Source organism: Corapipo altera, unplaced genomic scaffold (assembly GCF_003945725.1).
Source record: "Corapipo altera isolate COAL_440 unplaced genomic scaffold, ASM394572v1 75, whole genome shotgun sequence".
In the NCBI taxonomy this organism is placed as follows: Eukaryota; Metazoa; Chordata; class Aves; order Passeriformes; family Pipridae; genus Corapipo; species Corapipo altera.
Window position 1 is genome coordinate 5,094,513 of NW_020884887.1, and position 16,533 is coordinate 5,111,045.

Below are 16,533 nucleotides of genomic sequence, written 5' to 3' on the forward strand. Positions count from 1 at the left end.
TGAGTAGTTTAAAGCTGGGCAGAGACAGCTTGGATGTCATAACCATGCTGGTCTGGGCATGTTAACTCTCTGTTAATTTTGTCTTCTTTAATAAATTTGGGAGATCTTTTAATTGTTCAATGCCAGTAGTAACAGATTTCATCCTGTTAAAAGGCTGAAAAAACCAAAATGTTCCCGTAAGGGACAGTGGTATCTAATGGTTAGAGCAGAGGACCACTCCAGTACTTCTCTGTGTGGCTGAAATAACCCCTTAATTCATGTCTTAAGTCATTAGTAAAAAAGGATCTTTTCCCAAATTTCGGTTGATAAATACTGTGATATTATTGAAAATGTTGCTTAAAAGAAAAACTACAAAAATCAATTTTGTCAAAAATAACCAAGTAAATAACCAGATAAAATGTAACTAGATAAATTATAAACATAAATCAGGTGACAAATGTCTTTTTCTCCAAACAGAATTGCTACAATAATTCTCAAGCACCATCACCTGGTATGGGAAGGTGAGTAGTAAAAGCTGTTACCTGTATTTCTCAACTTCTGGCACATTTTCTGTATTCCCGTGTGCCTGAGGTGTTCAGAGAGCAGCTTTTGGGGTAATAGTTCTAAGGGTGTGGATTTTGATTTATTTTTTGTGTAATTATTCTGAGAACAGAGACTGCTGCTGGTGATGTTGCTGTGCAGGATTTGTCAGGCAAACAAAGGCTCATTAACCCACAAGTTACTTATCTCATTGAGTTTTGTTGTTTACTTTAGTACTTCTCCCCCCGAAACAAGAGCTTTATTAGTGCTACAAGTCCAAATGGTTACAAGTACTTGCAGCATTGTCTGTCCCCTAGTTTAGCAATTTACTTCTGTTGTTTTAAACCCCAAAATGGACCTTTGATAAATCTTTCAATGAGTTTTAGGAGGGCATTTCAGATTTCCATTGTGTTATGTGCAGTAATATTATATAATGTAATTATATAATGTAATATTATGGCAGTGTGGTTACCAGGTAGTTGTAATTTTTTTCATTCTTTAAGGTTCAATTTATTCAAACAATGAATTGAAGATTTTATTGAACTAAGAGGTGAAGATGTTTGGTAATTGGGTTTTGTAAGCCACAAGTAAGAGCTGGAGGATCCTCAGCAGTTACTACCTTGAGTATTTAATTTGTTGTAGGGCAAATCCTGATTTTTGATGTGTAAAGTGGGAGTGCTCGATCATCCCACACCCTCAGTGTGGACAGAGAGGTCTTGGAGGGTGTCTCACAGCGTGAGGTGTTGAAAGTTCGTGTATTCATGCATTTCCAATTTAATCTTTCCCTTTGGGTGAGCAGCAAACCTGTCGGGATGCCGTCTCCAGTCTCTCCAAAGCTGTCTCCAGGGAATTCAGGAAATTACTCTTCTGGGGCAGCCAATCCTTCAGGGAGCGGGTCCTCGGTGACGATCCCGCAGAGGATCCATCAGATGGCTGCCAGCTACGTCCAGGTCACGTCCAACTTCCTCTATGCCACTGAAATTTGGGAGCAAGCTGAACAGCTAGCAAGAGAACAGAAAGGTAAGGGCTGACACAGGTGCTTTATAACTTCAGGCATTCCAGAGGGTGCAAACACTCATGGGCTTTTGATTTCAGAGAGGCAGTTAATGGTGCCCAGGATGCTGAACCAGGTCCTCTGCAAAATAAGGTGGAAAGTTACACCTTGGATTGAAGGGATTACCTGAGCTGGGTGTTGTGGTTGTCAAGGTGGTGTTGGAGATGTAAAAATCTTAGTTGCATTTCCTGTAAATTGTTCAGTGTAGGAAGAGGAACTTGGTGTATTTCCCATTCTGAAATTCTAAAGTGAAGTACACGTTTGAGGGGGAAAGCCAAGGAAGTTTGGCAATAGTTTAATAGTCTTATCATTTCCAACCAGTCTTCTGCAAAAGAGTAAAGAAATTTATTAGGAAAAACCTTTTTTCCTTTACTCTTCCACCACTCAGCCATCTCTCATCACTCCTGTTTCCTCTTAATCCAAAAGCTTCACGCTGAAAAAATACAGGGCGGTTGGGTGTCGTATGTCCCATATTCCAAAATGTGCTTATTTAACTCGTGTTTCTGTTGTTTTAGAGTTCTTTGCTGAACTGGATAAAGTTATGGGCCCTCTGGTTTTTAACACGAGCATCATGACCGAGCTGGTGCGTTACACCCGGCAGGGCCTGCACTGGCTGCGCCTCGATGCCAAGTGAGGCTGGAACTGAAGGAACCCAAAATCAAACCCATTTTTCTCGCTGCCTCTGATTTCTCTCCACAACACTGTGTCATGTCAATAAGGAAGACTGCCATAACACATTGCTTAGTTGACACTAAGAGCAAGGAATGCTTTCCCATGTCTCCCATCCTCATTTGTGTTTTGTGTTTAACCCCAAATCAGCTGGTTCATGGACTTCTTCAGTATTCCCGGTTTAAGTTATTTAAATATTTTAAAATTTGCTACATGAAAGTTGTAGTTTTGCTGATCTGTCATGGATAGATCATTGGAATTCCAGTCACAATACACAAATAGTCAGTTTAAATCCTATTTATTTTAATTTTTGTAATTTTAATTTTGAAAAGCCCCATTGGGGGCTGGTTTTAGCTATTTCTTCTTCCCTAAATTTTCCCTTTTGAGTACTTAGAAATTAAACCTAGACACTTTATTTAAGTACTTTGTGAGCTTTGTTACTCTGTAATGTCTTGTGGTGATAGAGCCTGTAAAAGGAACTAGGGTTGATAGGTTCTAACGTGTAGGGACACCATACTTCTCATGCCTAATGCCTATGAGTCGACTAATAAATGACAACTACAGATTTATTATTGCAGAATTTGTACTAAATAGAAAAGTTCCAGATATTCTTCTACGTATTGAGATACTTCATTTAAATGAATTATAAAGAAATTTATATGGAGAAATATTTAGCTGGATCTGACTTGGATTGTTTTCAAGGCAGTTTCAAGCCATCGATTAACACTATAACAATCACAAAACATTACAGTAATTTGCATTTAATGTAACATCCAAGTAATGGTGTAGGAATGACCTTCAGTCCGATGGGTGCGATGCAAACAGGAAAGGCTTTGGAAAAGGACAATCTTGTGCTTTTTTGCATCTCTTCATTTAAAATACCTTTTGTTTCCGTGCTTGTCACTTTTTGACACTTACAAAATGGGTGAACTTTGTGGTTAAAACCCAACAGTAGTTAAATTCCTACCAGAACTGTCATTTGCATCTTTTCCATTGACTGAGAAACCAGGAATCTTTAGTAGAACTCGAGGTCCATTTTGTCTTCTTGGGGTGTGCTGGGTGATGGACACTACAGGCTGGCAGTGCTGCAGCCACCGTGGGGTGGGAGCTCACCTGCTCCTGCAGGGAAACGACTGTTCTGGTGCAGAATGGATCTAAAACTTGGCTTTACCCCGTGGTAATGAAGGTCCTGTTAACATTTGATGGAGCGTAACATTCACTCGGTGCAACACAAATGGTTCTGGAGTTGCAGTTGGCTGCTCTCAGAGTGCAAACCAAAGTACCTTTCACATGAGGTGCTTGTCTGAGTAAAAGGTTTCAAATGCTACTGCTTTCAGTATTGCTTAGTGCCCCCAACATGTCTGGTGTGCCTTATGCCTTACTTTTAGATGAAGATTTTATGAACTGTTTACAAGATGTTTTACAGCAGGACCAGGTATACTGTATGCAGTGGTCTTCTGCAGTACTTGGGTAAAATTCCATTTCCTTTTTCCAAGTCCCAGTGTCTGTCACACAAACTGACTCATCGCGGTGGTCTCCTTTCCAAGAGTCCAACTCTGAATCCTTTGGAGTGAGATTGTGGAATGCTGCTTTGTTTTCTCTCCCATTGAACCCTTTATTCTGTACCAGATATGAACGTGCATGTTCAGGAAAATTATTGCACTAAATTTTTTGTGTAGGTGTAGTTAAGTGCCAAAATCACGGCAACCTCGAGAGAAGGAATAGAATTCTACGCTCCTTAGTACTGCAGTATGTCCTATGGGCTTTAAGAGTTTAGAAGTTTTGCAAATTAGTAACCTACTACAAGGTAGCTGCATATTCGTAGAGCTTCCTTTGCGTCCCAGCGTGTTTTGTACTTCCAGAAAAGCTTTGCTACGTCCGGATTGATACATTGAGTAACAGACCTGTGGTTTTCCCTGGTCGCTGAATTGACTCTTCAGGTCTGTTGGAGCATCCTTTTTATGGAATCACTGTGCAAGGTCACGTTTCTGTTAGTCTTTGCTGTTGGAGACAGAACTCTGTACCCTCAAACTCCCTGTCGTGGGCATGGGACACTGTCAGCTGTGTTTCCTTTCCTACTCTGAAGTGCCTCGCACACCTCTGACGCTGTAGAAATACCTTTGTAGAAGTTGCGTTCATGGTTGGTTTTGTGTGTAGTGCTGCACTAGCCAGCATGGCTGTTCTTGGCTTGCTCCTTTGTGCACAGTCACCATTGCTCTCAGCAGGAATGGTCTCATCTCTGGGAATTTTTTTTCCTTAACTAGAGTCCCACAAATACCTTTTGGTGTCATGCTAAATTGGTCTCCTAAAAATGCATCGCTTATCCCCAGATCATTGGATCTTAGAAATTGTCTTCAAATGAACAGGAGGCTTTTTGCATCATGTCAAAATGTGGACCTGAGCTGGTTGGAAGTGTCCCAGCTGAACAGGGTGCTCCGTGGTGGAATATCCTCTGGAGTGCTGTCCCATGTGTCCTGTTGGTGCAGGAGATCTGCGGCGGGCTTGGTAATGGATCAGAAATGCCTTGTGCATCTGGGGCTGTTGCAAACAGATCAGTTTAACCTTCACAATTCCAAAAGCATATGTTAATTTGGGATCCACCATTGTTTCCAAGAGGAAAGTTATGAACTTAGTCAGATCTCATAGCCAAAAAAAATAAACAAGTATGTCCTAGGTTTCAATCCCTCTGCCCAAGTGAGGGGAGGGTCTGTTCCTGTCCTTCCACACCTCCAGCACCACAGTGGGAGTGCAGGTCACTGCAGCACCGACACCCATCTCAGTGGTGACTAAGGAGGGACTCCCCAGCTTCTGGCTTCCCAAATCATTCCCTGGACAGGTGTGTATTAATACATATCAACACCGTAATCTTAATTCCCTCGCTGATCGTGGTCCCAGTTGGTGAATCTTAAGAATGGCTCAATCAGACTAGGCTTGCTCAGCTGTTTGACTTTGCTCTCAGACTTGCAGGTTCCAGGTGATAAGGTGCAACCATTTATAATTCCAAACAAATCTTCAGGACACCAGAGTAAACCAGCCCGAGAGTTTTGTTTTGATTTGAATCTCGTAGCCATAAAGCAGAGCGGGCGGATGGCTCTCCTTGGCTTTCGATGGCAGTATGCAATTTGTATTGTATGTGTCTTTTAATATATATGTATATATATATGACTCAGTCTGTCCAAAGTATATGTTATACTTGTTTTTAGATTATGGTGCAACTGACTATATTGATATATTATTTATTGAGTGCTGAGTCACCATCTTATTGGTGATAAATATTGCATATTATCCAGGAGTGCAATGTATATTCCTTTAGATTGCTGAGGCTTGATTGCTGTGGTAACAAAAAATGCCCTGAAATGTATTTATGAATGGCCCCTACACACAGAGAGTCAGAATTTATGGGAATGATGTAGCACTTGCCTGGGGCAAGTAAAATAAAGCCGTAGGCAGAGAATTATGGAGTTTGCCCAAATGGCAAACTGCTGGAAAGAGAGAGAGAAACTACCTTTGTTGTATTTAATGTAATTTTCTGAACAGATCTTTGCTGTCACTGCAGTGTTTCTATTGAGGCAGATCCACAAGGGCCTGAGCAAGTCAAGTTTGAATTACCCATTGGGGAGTAAACAACTTCCAAATTCTTACCTTTCCGACAAATCCTTCAGTCAGGGTTTAAATTTCTCCATCTGATGTGTCAGTGTTACGGAAAACCCTGTGTTTCCAAGCAACAAAGTTAGTGCCAGACATCTTAAAGTACAGAGAGGAGCCAGAGCTTTTGCTCGCCAACTCACACAGAGCCAGAGCTATTCCAGGAGAGGGTTTCCCAAGTAGGAAAGTTGTCAGTGGGGAATCGTGGTGTGTCCAGCTCTGATGCTGGTCTGTGGTGCCATTTGGAAGGGGAAGGCAGGGAAGGAAGGGGCACCTGTGCCATCAGGAATTGCTCTCAGGGGGAGTGTGGCAGAGCTGGGCTCCCCTTGGACCCTCCAGAGCCACCGGCTCAGCCGAGTGTCCCTCAGTCCACTGTCTGAGCAATTCCAGCTGCTGTGCTGCAGCATGGAGTGAGCTGGGCTGTCTGTATGTCCATGCTTCACCTGTTTTATTTCACCTGGAAACTTCATGGAAATGTGCCCATTCCTGGTGTTACTCCAGCCAATGTAGGAAAATGGCAATGCAGTGTTCCCTGTCTTCAGTTTTATATGCAACCCTCCTGTGGTGGAGCTGGGGGCACAGTGCTGCTGCAGCAGCTCCTTGGGGCTGCCTTGGCATTCCACATCCCAAACTCAACTCTAAGGACCAGGAATGACTCTTCAAGCACAGTTCCTGACATTTGTATCTGGTCCCCCTTTTAAATTGTTTTAAAAAAATTTTGTATATGGAGGATAAAGTGCTTATATATTTATTAAAAATCCTTTATCTTATTTGAAATTATTATTTGGTGAAGAAGGGGTTTTTCTTTTGGGGGAGGGATGGGGGGGGGGGAGGTAACTTTTAACCTGTCACTTATAAATGAAGCCCTGATTAATCCTACAGAAAGGTACTGTTAGTAACTAATGGGATGTCTCTGTTTTATGCTTTGTACATGACAAGTCCATGTGTTACATTTTGTTTTCTATCAAAAGATTTGGGCATCTGTCTTCAACCAAAACCTGAAAAAAATAAACAAACTGTGATTTTATTTGTTGCAATACATTTGAAATTTCAAAGGGTACTTTGGGGCTCAAAATTAGGATTTCTAAGTCAGTATGTGCATTTCACGTAATAAAGCTGTTAATGGTGAGCAAAGTATTATATACTAACTAGATTTTTTCCACATCTGTATAGTATATTCTATGTATTTTGTGGTATTGAGATTATAGAAAGTTTAGTGTCTGAAACATGCGTTTAATGTGTATTTTTAAACAAATTTATGGCAATTAAAATATTTGGAGAAAAGGGTATCACATTTCAATTTGTAAAGATCTTTTTAACTACTGTGTCATTAAAATGCTTTGTACAATGCAAAACTGTAACTGGAGAAACTAAGTTTAATAAATATCAAATAGATTTTCTGTATTAAACTTCCAATCCCCTGTGCTTGTATCTGTTTTCTGGGTGTTTTCCCTGGAAGTGCATTTTTAGGCAGACTTCTCTCTTTTTCTGATCCTAGTGCTCTGTGTAACAAAAGGAGAGCAGCATCCAGTGTGTTCTTATTTAATCCAAAGTGCTTTGCTTTGTGTTTCAGCCCTCTGAATTAACATCCAGCAGCTCAAAACAGCATTTTGATCAATTTATTTTAAAATAGGAGGTAAGGTCAGTGGCAAAAGTCAGTCTAGGACATGTATTTAAGTAAATTTGATTAGAAGTAATTAAGAGTAAATAGTTTTCCTTCCAGTTATCACTGGATATATTTGGGATATTGAAATTGGTATCAGTATTATCAGTTTGGCTCCCTCTTTCTAGCAGGCCTTTATCTGAGCACTGATAAGAGTTCATCTGTCAGACTGAGGAGATGGAGCCTGATCTACTTTATGCTCCTGCCAGGTGGAAGGATAAAGGTCCAGCTGGATTTGAGCACCAGCTCTGCACTCACCGTCCACTCTGCTCACAGGATACAAGGAAAACCAAGGTGGTTTGCTGAATATATAATTTAATTCACACCTTCAAATAAATAATATGAACCATTACAAAAAAACCCAAACGAGCAGGAGAGGCAGAGCCCTTTTATTGAGCTTGGCCAGAGGCATCCTGAGGCACAGAGCGCAACCACGGCAGGAGATGGTCTTGAGCTCTTGAAGTCCTTTTATCAGCACATGTGACAGAAATATTAAATATGGTTTATATTTGATTGCTTGAATCACTGTCCAGCTCCTGAGCAGTCAATAAATATGTCCCAAGTGTGTGGAGCATCGTCAGCAGTAACAGTGAGGGGTGTTGTCATCATGAGCTCATGCCGAGGCCGTGGTGAGGAGGCAGCGGTTCTTCCTGGAAAAAAAAACCATCATGAGGCACTGAGAGCTGGGGCTGCCACTGAGCTGGGCTCAGACAGGTATCCCAGGTACATCCTTGGCAGTGCTCCCCATGCCCAGGTGTTCCAGCAGTGGTCCAGCTCAGGTAGCCCTGCACACTGTGTTCACCTCTAACTCTACTCAATTTGTCTTGATTCATTTTCTGTTTTTAGCTTTACATCGTAACTCCAAAATGTGTGTTGCCCAGGGCTGTAGGATCAGGTGCAGTGTAGAAATGGTACAGAACTGCAGTCCTGTCCACAGGGTCCTGTTCTGTCTGTACCTTCCTGTAGTTGCTGGTCCAGCTCAGTTCTGGGAATCAGCAGAACCTAATGATTCATTTCAAACACAGCATACAGCCCAACCACCCTGTACTATTTATTTTTAATCTTATTTATTTATAATAGAATATGAAATAATCTTATTTATAATCATATTTATTAATAATAGGTTATATTTATCCATTTCTCCTATTTACATATAGTAGAAAGTGGTTATGTTCTACATTGTTTGTGATTTCTGGTATATATATGTACAGCAGGTACCACACAAAATCACCTTTCAGTCACTAAGTAGAAATTTTAACTATTCAATTTATGTATTCAACTATAGTAGTTGGACAATTTGGTCACATCTAGTGTTCATGAGAACTCAGTGGTGTTTGATATTGTTGTCTTTTAAACTATGAGCTCAGTAAGCACCTTAAAGTGGTTAATTTAGGGTAAGATGTAATACATGGTTTTTTACTTTTAATTAATACATGCTTTAAAGTGAACAGCATTGGCTTTAGGAAGGATTAATTTTAAGGACTGTGGTTACCTAAAAGCTGTCTGGAGTCCTCTGTTCCTTTTTGCAAAGCCAGGTTATTTGGGGTTGCAGTGAAAGGACTAAGACTGGCAGTCAAGGAGCTTGGACTCTGCTCTGTTTGCACTGCTTACAAAAGAGTCTGAGTCTGTTGCCCCATCCCTGTTCCTGGTATCTTTTTTTGTGAACTCTGGATCCCGTTTGGGTGAGACGAAGCGTGAACTTCCTTTCCATCACACAGTATTAAGGGTTGCCATGGCCAGGCTGAGTTACCTGCAGAGCATGGTGATGCACTCGCTGTTGTCCCTGCAGGAGGCTCCGATGGGTCTCAGGGACACTCCTCTCCAGAAGGGCGTCATCCGCCGCTGCCGTGGCACCCGTGTCTGGGGCAGGGATGCACCCTGTGCCTGAAACAGAGCCAGGGTGACTGTCAGCACATGAGGCACCTGCAGGTGGTTGCTCTGATGCTGAGGTCAATTGTCTTAAAATTAAGTGAAGCGCTTGAAATGTTTCTGGTTTTCAGATCGTAGCTTACTCTGTTAATTGCTTGTAGCCCGCCCTCAAAGAACTAAATACCAAAATTAACAATGTTTTTTAATCTTGGGAGGAAAGGCAGAATCGCTTGCTAAGTTATGGCTCAGAGTAGCCCAATATTCACTAGGCATTTACTCTTCATTTTTATGACATTGAATCCTCTAAAAAAGCTCTACTGTCACCTCTAACTCCAGCCAGCTCTCCATCCAAATCATAGCAGCTTTCATTAACTACCTATCCTTTGAATTGGCTCTTTAAATAGTGTATTTCTAATTGTTTATTTCAGTAGCTGTATTTCAATAGTTGTCTCACCTGGCTGAGCAGCAGTGAGCAGAGCAAAAGGACTGCCATCATTTTCCACCAGTGCATCTTCGCAGCGTGAGTTGTCACTTCGACCAGCCGTGGGCGGAGGAGGCAGGAAGAACTCTAGTGAGAACTTCCCAGGCTTTCAGCTAGATTTTTATAGACTTCATTCTCTTATCGTTACATCAACTGCCAGTTATTACAGGAACAAAGTTCGGTTTGGAGCAAGAGGGAATTGCTAAGTCTACATCTGCTGAAGTGATCTGGTTCAAGGCCTGTCTCTTGAGCTAATAATTTACTCCCCTTCCACTTGTACTTTGTCTGGTCACCTTACCCATTGTGCCAACTGTTCCTTTTTTTAAATCCTACCTAATATGTTACCAGAACTCCATGGTCTATTTGCATCCAAAAGGGGGGTTGGCCCAAATTATTATGGTCAAGATTGAAAGCCATAACCTTATTTAACATCTATGCCACTCAGTGTGTGCTGCTCTGAGTTTGCCAGCCAGGGTGTTGTCTTGCCAAGCTTATTTGGAGCAGAGGATTGTGCTTTTGATTCTGCTTCTCACTCTTGGTACAGGAAAGAACCGTAAGAAAATTGCTTAACCTTCCTTTCCAGGCATATGATGCTCAAAAAGCAGGTGTAACACTTCTCAGATGGGTCTGGGAATGTAAAATGTGCAGTAACTCATAGAGCTCTTCTCTCAGGAGTCCTAAGGTGTGTTAAAGATAATCATCTCCAAACTGATACTGGAAGAAGCTGCTCGAGGGCTGTCTGGAACTGAGGTGCTCCATGTGGCAGGACTGTGGTTCCTTAGATGAGCTGTCTCTGTCTCTGTGCCTGTCACTCACCATCGGGCTTCCAAACGGTGCCAGCAGCTCCCATGGATGTGGATGGGCTGTTTGTCATTAAGAGGAATTTCATTTTTTTCCATTGTGGACTGAGATTGCAGCAGCAGAGAAAAGAGTGTTTGAGCAGAGCTGTTACCTCTCATGTCCTCTGTCATCCTCCACTTACACAATTCTCCCACTTGTCCCAGTGTTTGTGTCTCCTCATCTGTGAGATCTGGTGTATCTTGTTGGATTGGGCTCGGAGCAACCTGGTCTAGTGGAAGGTGTCCCTGCTCATGGCAGGGAGTGGAACTGGATGAGCTTTAAGGTCCCTTCCAACCCAAACCAGTTTGTGGTTCTGTCTGGCTCTCACATCTGTCCCATGTGCCCCAAATCTGTCAGGTCAAGACATTTGTGATTGCAGGGTGACATAAAAAGAATTCCAACTTAATTGTGCCAGTGTGTGGGATTTTTGGAACACGTTTTAAATTACTTCAAGGTGGAAGATATTGTATAAAATAGTGAACTATCTTATAGCTAAATTGTAAATACTGGATGTCACAGGCTCTATTTCTGTGATTGCTTAATATGAAGGCACAAGTGCCAGCGTGGAAGGCGAGTGACTTAGATTAAGATAATGCCATGCTGTCTGTCAGATGATTACCCCTTAGCCCAAATTTCACTGGGATTAAATAAAAAACCTTCCCCGTTTTTTATGAATAAATAATAACCCCCCTTTTTATTTAAAATCAGTATACTGTCTACAACCAATATTGGATTATCTCTTCCTTTCCTAAGGTGGTTCTTACACTCCTTCCTCTGCCCTGTTTGTCTTGCTTCTCTGGGAGGAGGAAGCAAAATTTTTCATTATTTCTCCTTCCTGGATTTTATGACGAGAAGGAAGTGGGACAGTAAATCATAGCATGTCAAGTAGCTGAATTTAAAAGTTCCTTTTACATTTGGCTGGGAATTTCCCAATTATTTTTCCCATTAAATCCTTCCTTTACATGCATCTGAGTTCTAATTTCTGCTATTTCCACTAGGCGCTAGTGTAGAACAGAGAAAGGAGAACAAGACAGCAGCAGTAGCCCTGAGTTCATCCATGGAAGCACAGGATTTGGAATGACAGCAGAGCCCTCTGTAAGTCATCATCTCTCAGCTTTTTTGGCTGGGTAAGGCTGGTACTTTGTGATGATACATCAAAATTGTTGTGTGTCCTCCTGGGTCACTAATAGCATCAACATGTGCCTGTCAGGCAGCAAACTGTGCAAGAAACTGGCAACAAAAGGGCAAAACTGAGTCAGTTGTTTCCATCCCCACAAGTTCTGGAGGCTGGTAAGAACCCACAGCAGAGATGTGAGAAAAGAGATGTTGCTCTGTTGCCACTTCTAATAGTTACCAAAGGGAGGACGAAAATAAACCAACAACTGAAAAATTTTTGAGTGCCTTGTTCAGATTCTGAAATGCCCAGGGACAGAACTGCCAATGCCACGGCTCCAGGGGGAACCATCCCTGCAGGAAACAGGGCCTGTGTCTGAGGGGGAGGTTGGCTTGGAGGGGTCAGAGGGTGGCTGGGCAGGGTAGCAACAGGTGGAGGAGCAGGAGGGGCAGAGGCCTGGACTGGAGCTGTGGGCTGACCCCGCAGCTCAGGGCTGACCCTGGCACGGGGCTGAGCCACCCCGGGGCCAGCACGTGGCCGCCGTGCAGGTGCCCCCATTTACATTTGTCTGGCACCTGGTCCAGACACAGTTCAGCAGGGGCAGGGACCTCGTGAGAGCCCCAGGGAGTGCTGGCCTTCAGCAGACCTGTGTGACAACACAGTGAAAACTAAATGTTTACTGAGCAGAACTTCGCAGGGGCTGTCACTGAGACCACCCAGCAGCTGCTCCAGGGCTCTCGGAGGCTCGATGGGCAGGACAGAAAGTTCTGAATTAAGTATCTCCTTCCAGTGGTTTAAGGGGGCTTGTAAAAACAAGGGGGAGAGATACTTCACACAGGCAGACACTGACAGGACAAGGGGAAATGGCTTCACACTGACAGAGGGAAGGGTTAGATTGGATGTTAGGAAGAAATTCTTCTCTGTGAGGGTGGTGAGGCCCTGGCACAGGTTTCCCAGAGAAGCTATGGGTGCCTCATCCTGGGAAGTGTTCAAGACAAGGCTGAATGGGGCTTGGAGCAACCTGGTCTAGTGCAGGGTGTTCCTGCCCATGGCAGGGTGTTGGAATGACATGAGTTTTAAGGTCCTTTCCAACCCAGGCAATTCTGTGATCCTATAAATCTGCCTCTAGACACTTCTGCCAGCTCTCACAGCCAGATGTTGCTCCCTGCTTGCTTAAGCAGCCTAGAAAATACCAGTGAACCAAAATGCAGGTACATTTAAGCACAGAACATTTTTGCCAACACTTGCAGCACTGGCCAACTGGTTTTCCTGCAGTTTATGCCAACCTCAGGCTGTGCTTGGAGGATACACAAGAGACTGAGCTTAGTCTCGTGCTTTTTAAGTATATGTTATGAGCCCCAAAATACTCAAGCAATGACCTCTTAAAACTGCTTGCCCCCCAGCTTCCTGAAGTGAGAGCCTGAGCATCTTTGTCTCCCAGCCCTGAGCACGTGGAGAAACTCATACAGGTAAACGTCACTGCTGCCCTGCAGATAAGATAAACTCCCAGTACAGGTACAGGAATAGCACAGCAGGGAGACCAACGTGTTGCTCTGTGTAGGGCGGGTGCTTGAGGCAGTCAGCGGAACACTGGAAGGAAAAAATTCCGACAAAGGAACCAGCCAAGTGTTCTGGACTTCAAACAGTGGAGCTTGTTTCTATCCTCAGAGCCACGGGGTGAATTTGTCACCTATTTAAGTGACTTCACTACTTGCAGCTGGTTTTTAATCATCTTCAGGCATTTATCAGTTATGTTTCTCCCCGTAGTGCTCAAGAAGGTTCTAATGCAGCCCATTAACAATGATCAGATATCAGAGTGTAGTTAATCACCCAATTAACATTAATATAACTAGGTAATTAGAAGCACAGGATCAGAGAACAGCCCAGGTTGGAAAGGACCTTGATAGATCAGCTAGTCCAGCATTTTGTGGGAAGGGAGCCCATATGAGGTTACCTGGCACCCCAGCCAGTCACCTCCTGAAATCTTTCCCTGGGCCTCCCCCTCATCCTGGGCAGGGTGTTCCAGGGACTGATTGTTCTCACTGGAAAAAATCCCTTTGTTACATGGAGATGAAACCTCTCCTGGTGCAGCTTGTTCCTGTTCCCTCTCATCTTCTGGCCAGGGCTCCAGTGAAGAGAGAGGTCAGGGTCCATCCCCAATCCCGAGCCACTGTCTAGCTCATCCAGCTGTAATCAATGCCAAATCAGGCAATGTTTGTTTTTCACAGATCTCAAGGCTGGAGGAAAAATAGCAGCCAATGATGGGAAAATAAACAGAACAAGGAACTGTCATTTCAAACCAGCCCTCACTGCACTTTATATTGAGGAATATTTCAAAGAAACGGGAATCACAAAAGCTGGAAGTGCTGTACAATAAAAACATCCGAGCACATGGAACTTAAGCCTGATTATCTGCCTGTACAGAGAGAACCAGACAAGGGATTTGATGCTCCTCACCTTAAACAGCTTAAGACAGAGATTTCACACAAAGTCATGGGGCAAAGTTACAATTTATTAGACAAGACTTATCTCCCTGTTAATCCCTTTTGGCCATGGGAACAAGCACAGCAGGTCTGTAACAGTGCGGGAATAGCTCCGGGGCCATGTGGTCACTGGTCGTGCTCGTAGTCAGCCGGGTTCTTCCTCTTCAGCCGCTCAAACTCCTCCATCCCCCAGGAATAAATGAGGTATCCGACGGCAAAGGCTGGGAGGGAGAGAGGGCAGGAACAATCAGAGGACATGGGAATGACGGGACACTGCTATAACGGGGCAATCACAATAAAGGGACACTGGAATAAGAAGACACTTTCAATATAGGCACACTGCAATGAGAGGACACTGAAATAAGGGGACACTAAAATGAGGGGTCAATGCAATAACAGGACACTGCAATATTGAGGAGACTGCAATGAGGGGACACAGGAATGAGAGGACACTGCAATAGGGGGACATTCACAACAAGGGGACATTCGATGCAATGAGGGGAAACTTCTGTAACGGGACACTGCTATATGGGAGCATTGGAATAAAGGGATATTCGCCATATAGGGACATTGCAGTAAGGGGACACTGGAATAAGGGGATATTCACAATATGGGGCCACCGCAGTGAGGGGACACTGCACTGCGCACTGCACTGACCTCCTGCGACAAAACACAGCGTCCCACAAACCCGCCATCCTCCCCGCCAGCCCCACATCCCCCCTCCCCAAATTTACGCTGCCGAGGGGGCACAAAAAGGGGGAGAATCCCCCGCTGTACTCACGGGGCACCACCTTCAACACCTGGGAGGTGAAGCGGCGCATCACGTTGGGGAGGCCGTGCGAGAAGATGTTGGGGATGGCGCGCTGCTCGAAGGGCGAGAGGCTGTAGGTGATGACATGTCGCACCCGGGCCAGGTTCCCGAAGTGCTTCCCCATGGCCGCAGTGTCCTCTCGGTCACCGGGCAATGGCCGCTGCCCGACCCGGAACGGCCTCGGCGCCGCTTCGCCTTCCGGGGCGGGCAGTGGCCATGGCGCTCCCTCAGCGCTGCGCCGCCCCCTGGCGCCGCTGTGCAGCCACGGGTTACGCGCTATATTTGTAATAAATTATATTTGTAGTAAAGTACGTTTGTGATAAACGGTGTTTGCAATGAATTATGTGTGTAATAAGCGATGCTTGCAATAAATTCTGTGTGTAATGAATGGGTCCTGCCCTGAGGGAGGGGGTCAAACGCGGCACCCGCGCTGTGAGGGGAGTGGGGGGGGCGGCGGCGCCTCAGGGCGTGAAAATTCGCCGAAGTACCAAAAATAAGTAAATGTCGGAGAAAAAGCCACTTTTGTGTGGGGGCTGTGGTGGTCTAGTGCTACAGCGAGAGGGTTTGAGGCGTAACATCGTAAAATCATGGAATAGAGTTTGGGGCAGAAAAGGCTTTTAAAGGTTAAATAGTCCCCCCACACACACACCCTGCAGCGAACATCACAAACACTATTGAAATTATTATTAGAATATGTGAGACATCTTCTACATCACTGAAATTGCTATTAAACTATATGAGGCATCTTCAACACTATTGGAATTATTAATCGAATGTATTAGAATTATTAGACTATATTAGACTTATTTAATATTATTATTAGAATTATTAATAGAATAGATTGGATATCAACCTTACTGAAATTATTACTAGAATATATTAGAATTATAAGAACATATTAGCTTCCACATTAATGGACTAATTATTAGAATTATTAGAATATATTAAGCATCCTCCACATAACTGAACTTATTATTAGAATATATTAGAATTATTAGACTATATTAGATAGCTTTAATATTTGAATTTTTAATAGAGTATATTAGACATAATAATTATAGATATTATTAGAATTATTAAAATATACTAGACATCTTCCATAATATTGAAACTATTATTATAATATAATACATATATTCAACATTATTAGAGTGATTATTATAACATATTAAGATTATTACAATATATTAGTCATCCTCCACATTATTGGAAGAATTACTAGAATATATTAAACATCTTCCACATCACTAAATTTATTATTAGAATATATTAGAAGTATTAGACTATTAGACATATTTAACATTATTTGAACTAATATTAGAATATTTTAAAATGGTTAGAATATATATCACAGAATATGTTAGACATCTTCAACATTATTGGAA

The 16,533-nt window shown here is 43.1% G+C and overlaps 3 protein-coding genes across 9 annotated transcripts in view; 1 reads left to right on the top strand and 2 right to left on the bottom strand.

The window, feature by feature from the left end:
- The window catches only part of AFF4 (AF4/FMR2 family member 4), a 56,987-nt gene extending 42,953 nt beyond the window's left edge, over positions 1-14,034 (top strand). The window contains exons 20-23 of one of the 7 annotated variants that reach the window (XR_003527617.1): positions 457-500; positions 1,319-1,539; positions 7,461-7,523; positions 7,682-7,747. Coding sequence is in view for 6 of the 7 variants with exons in the window: in XM_027643169.1 (XP_027498970.1) it covers positions 457-500; positions 1,319-1,539; positions 7,682-7,844; positions 11,739-11,745 (435 nt within the window). In the remaining variant the exon portion in view is untranslated. Of the gene's footprint in view, positions 1-456; positions 501-1,318; positions 1,540-2,088; positions 7,304-7,460; positions 7,524-7,681; positions 7,845-11,738; positions 12,133-13,257 lie in introns of those variants that run through there. The other 6 variants (XM_027643175.1, XM_027643173.1, XM_027643172.1 and 3 more) reach the window with 6 other exon arrangements.
- Positions 7,921-10,114, bottom strand: LEAP2 (liver enriched antimicrobial peptide 2). Its single transcript, XM_027643179.1, has 3 exons — positions 9,874-10,114; positions 9,301-9,434; positions 7,921-8,200 (listed from the first exon to the last, which is right to left on the bottom strand). The coding sequence occupies exons 1-3, from the start codon at positions 9,928-9,930 to the stop codon at positions 8,164-8,166; spliced, it is 228 nt and encodes a 75-aa protein (XP_027498980.1). The 5' UTR covers positions 9,931-10,114; the 3' UTR covers positions 7,921-8,163.
- A 311-nt stretch (positions 14,035-14,345) lies between the features above and the next one.
- Positions 14,346-15,350, bottom strand: LOC113947021 (cytochrome b-c1 complex subunit 8). The gene is made up of 2 exons (XM_027643178.1): positions 15,119-15,350; positions 14,346-14,558 (listed from the first exon to the last, which is right to left on the bottom strand). The coding sequence occupies exons 1-2, from the start codon at positions 15,270-15,272 to the stop codon at positions 14,464-14,466; spliced, it is 249 nt and encodes an 82-aa protein (XP_027498979.1). The 5' UTR covers positions 15,273-15,350; the 3' UTR covers positions 14,346-14,463.
- Between the last annotated feature and the right edge of the window lie 1,183 nt (positions 15,351-16,533).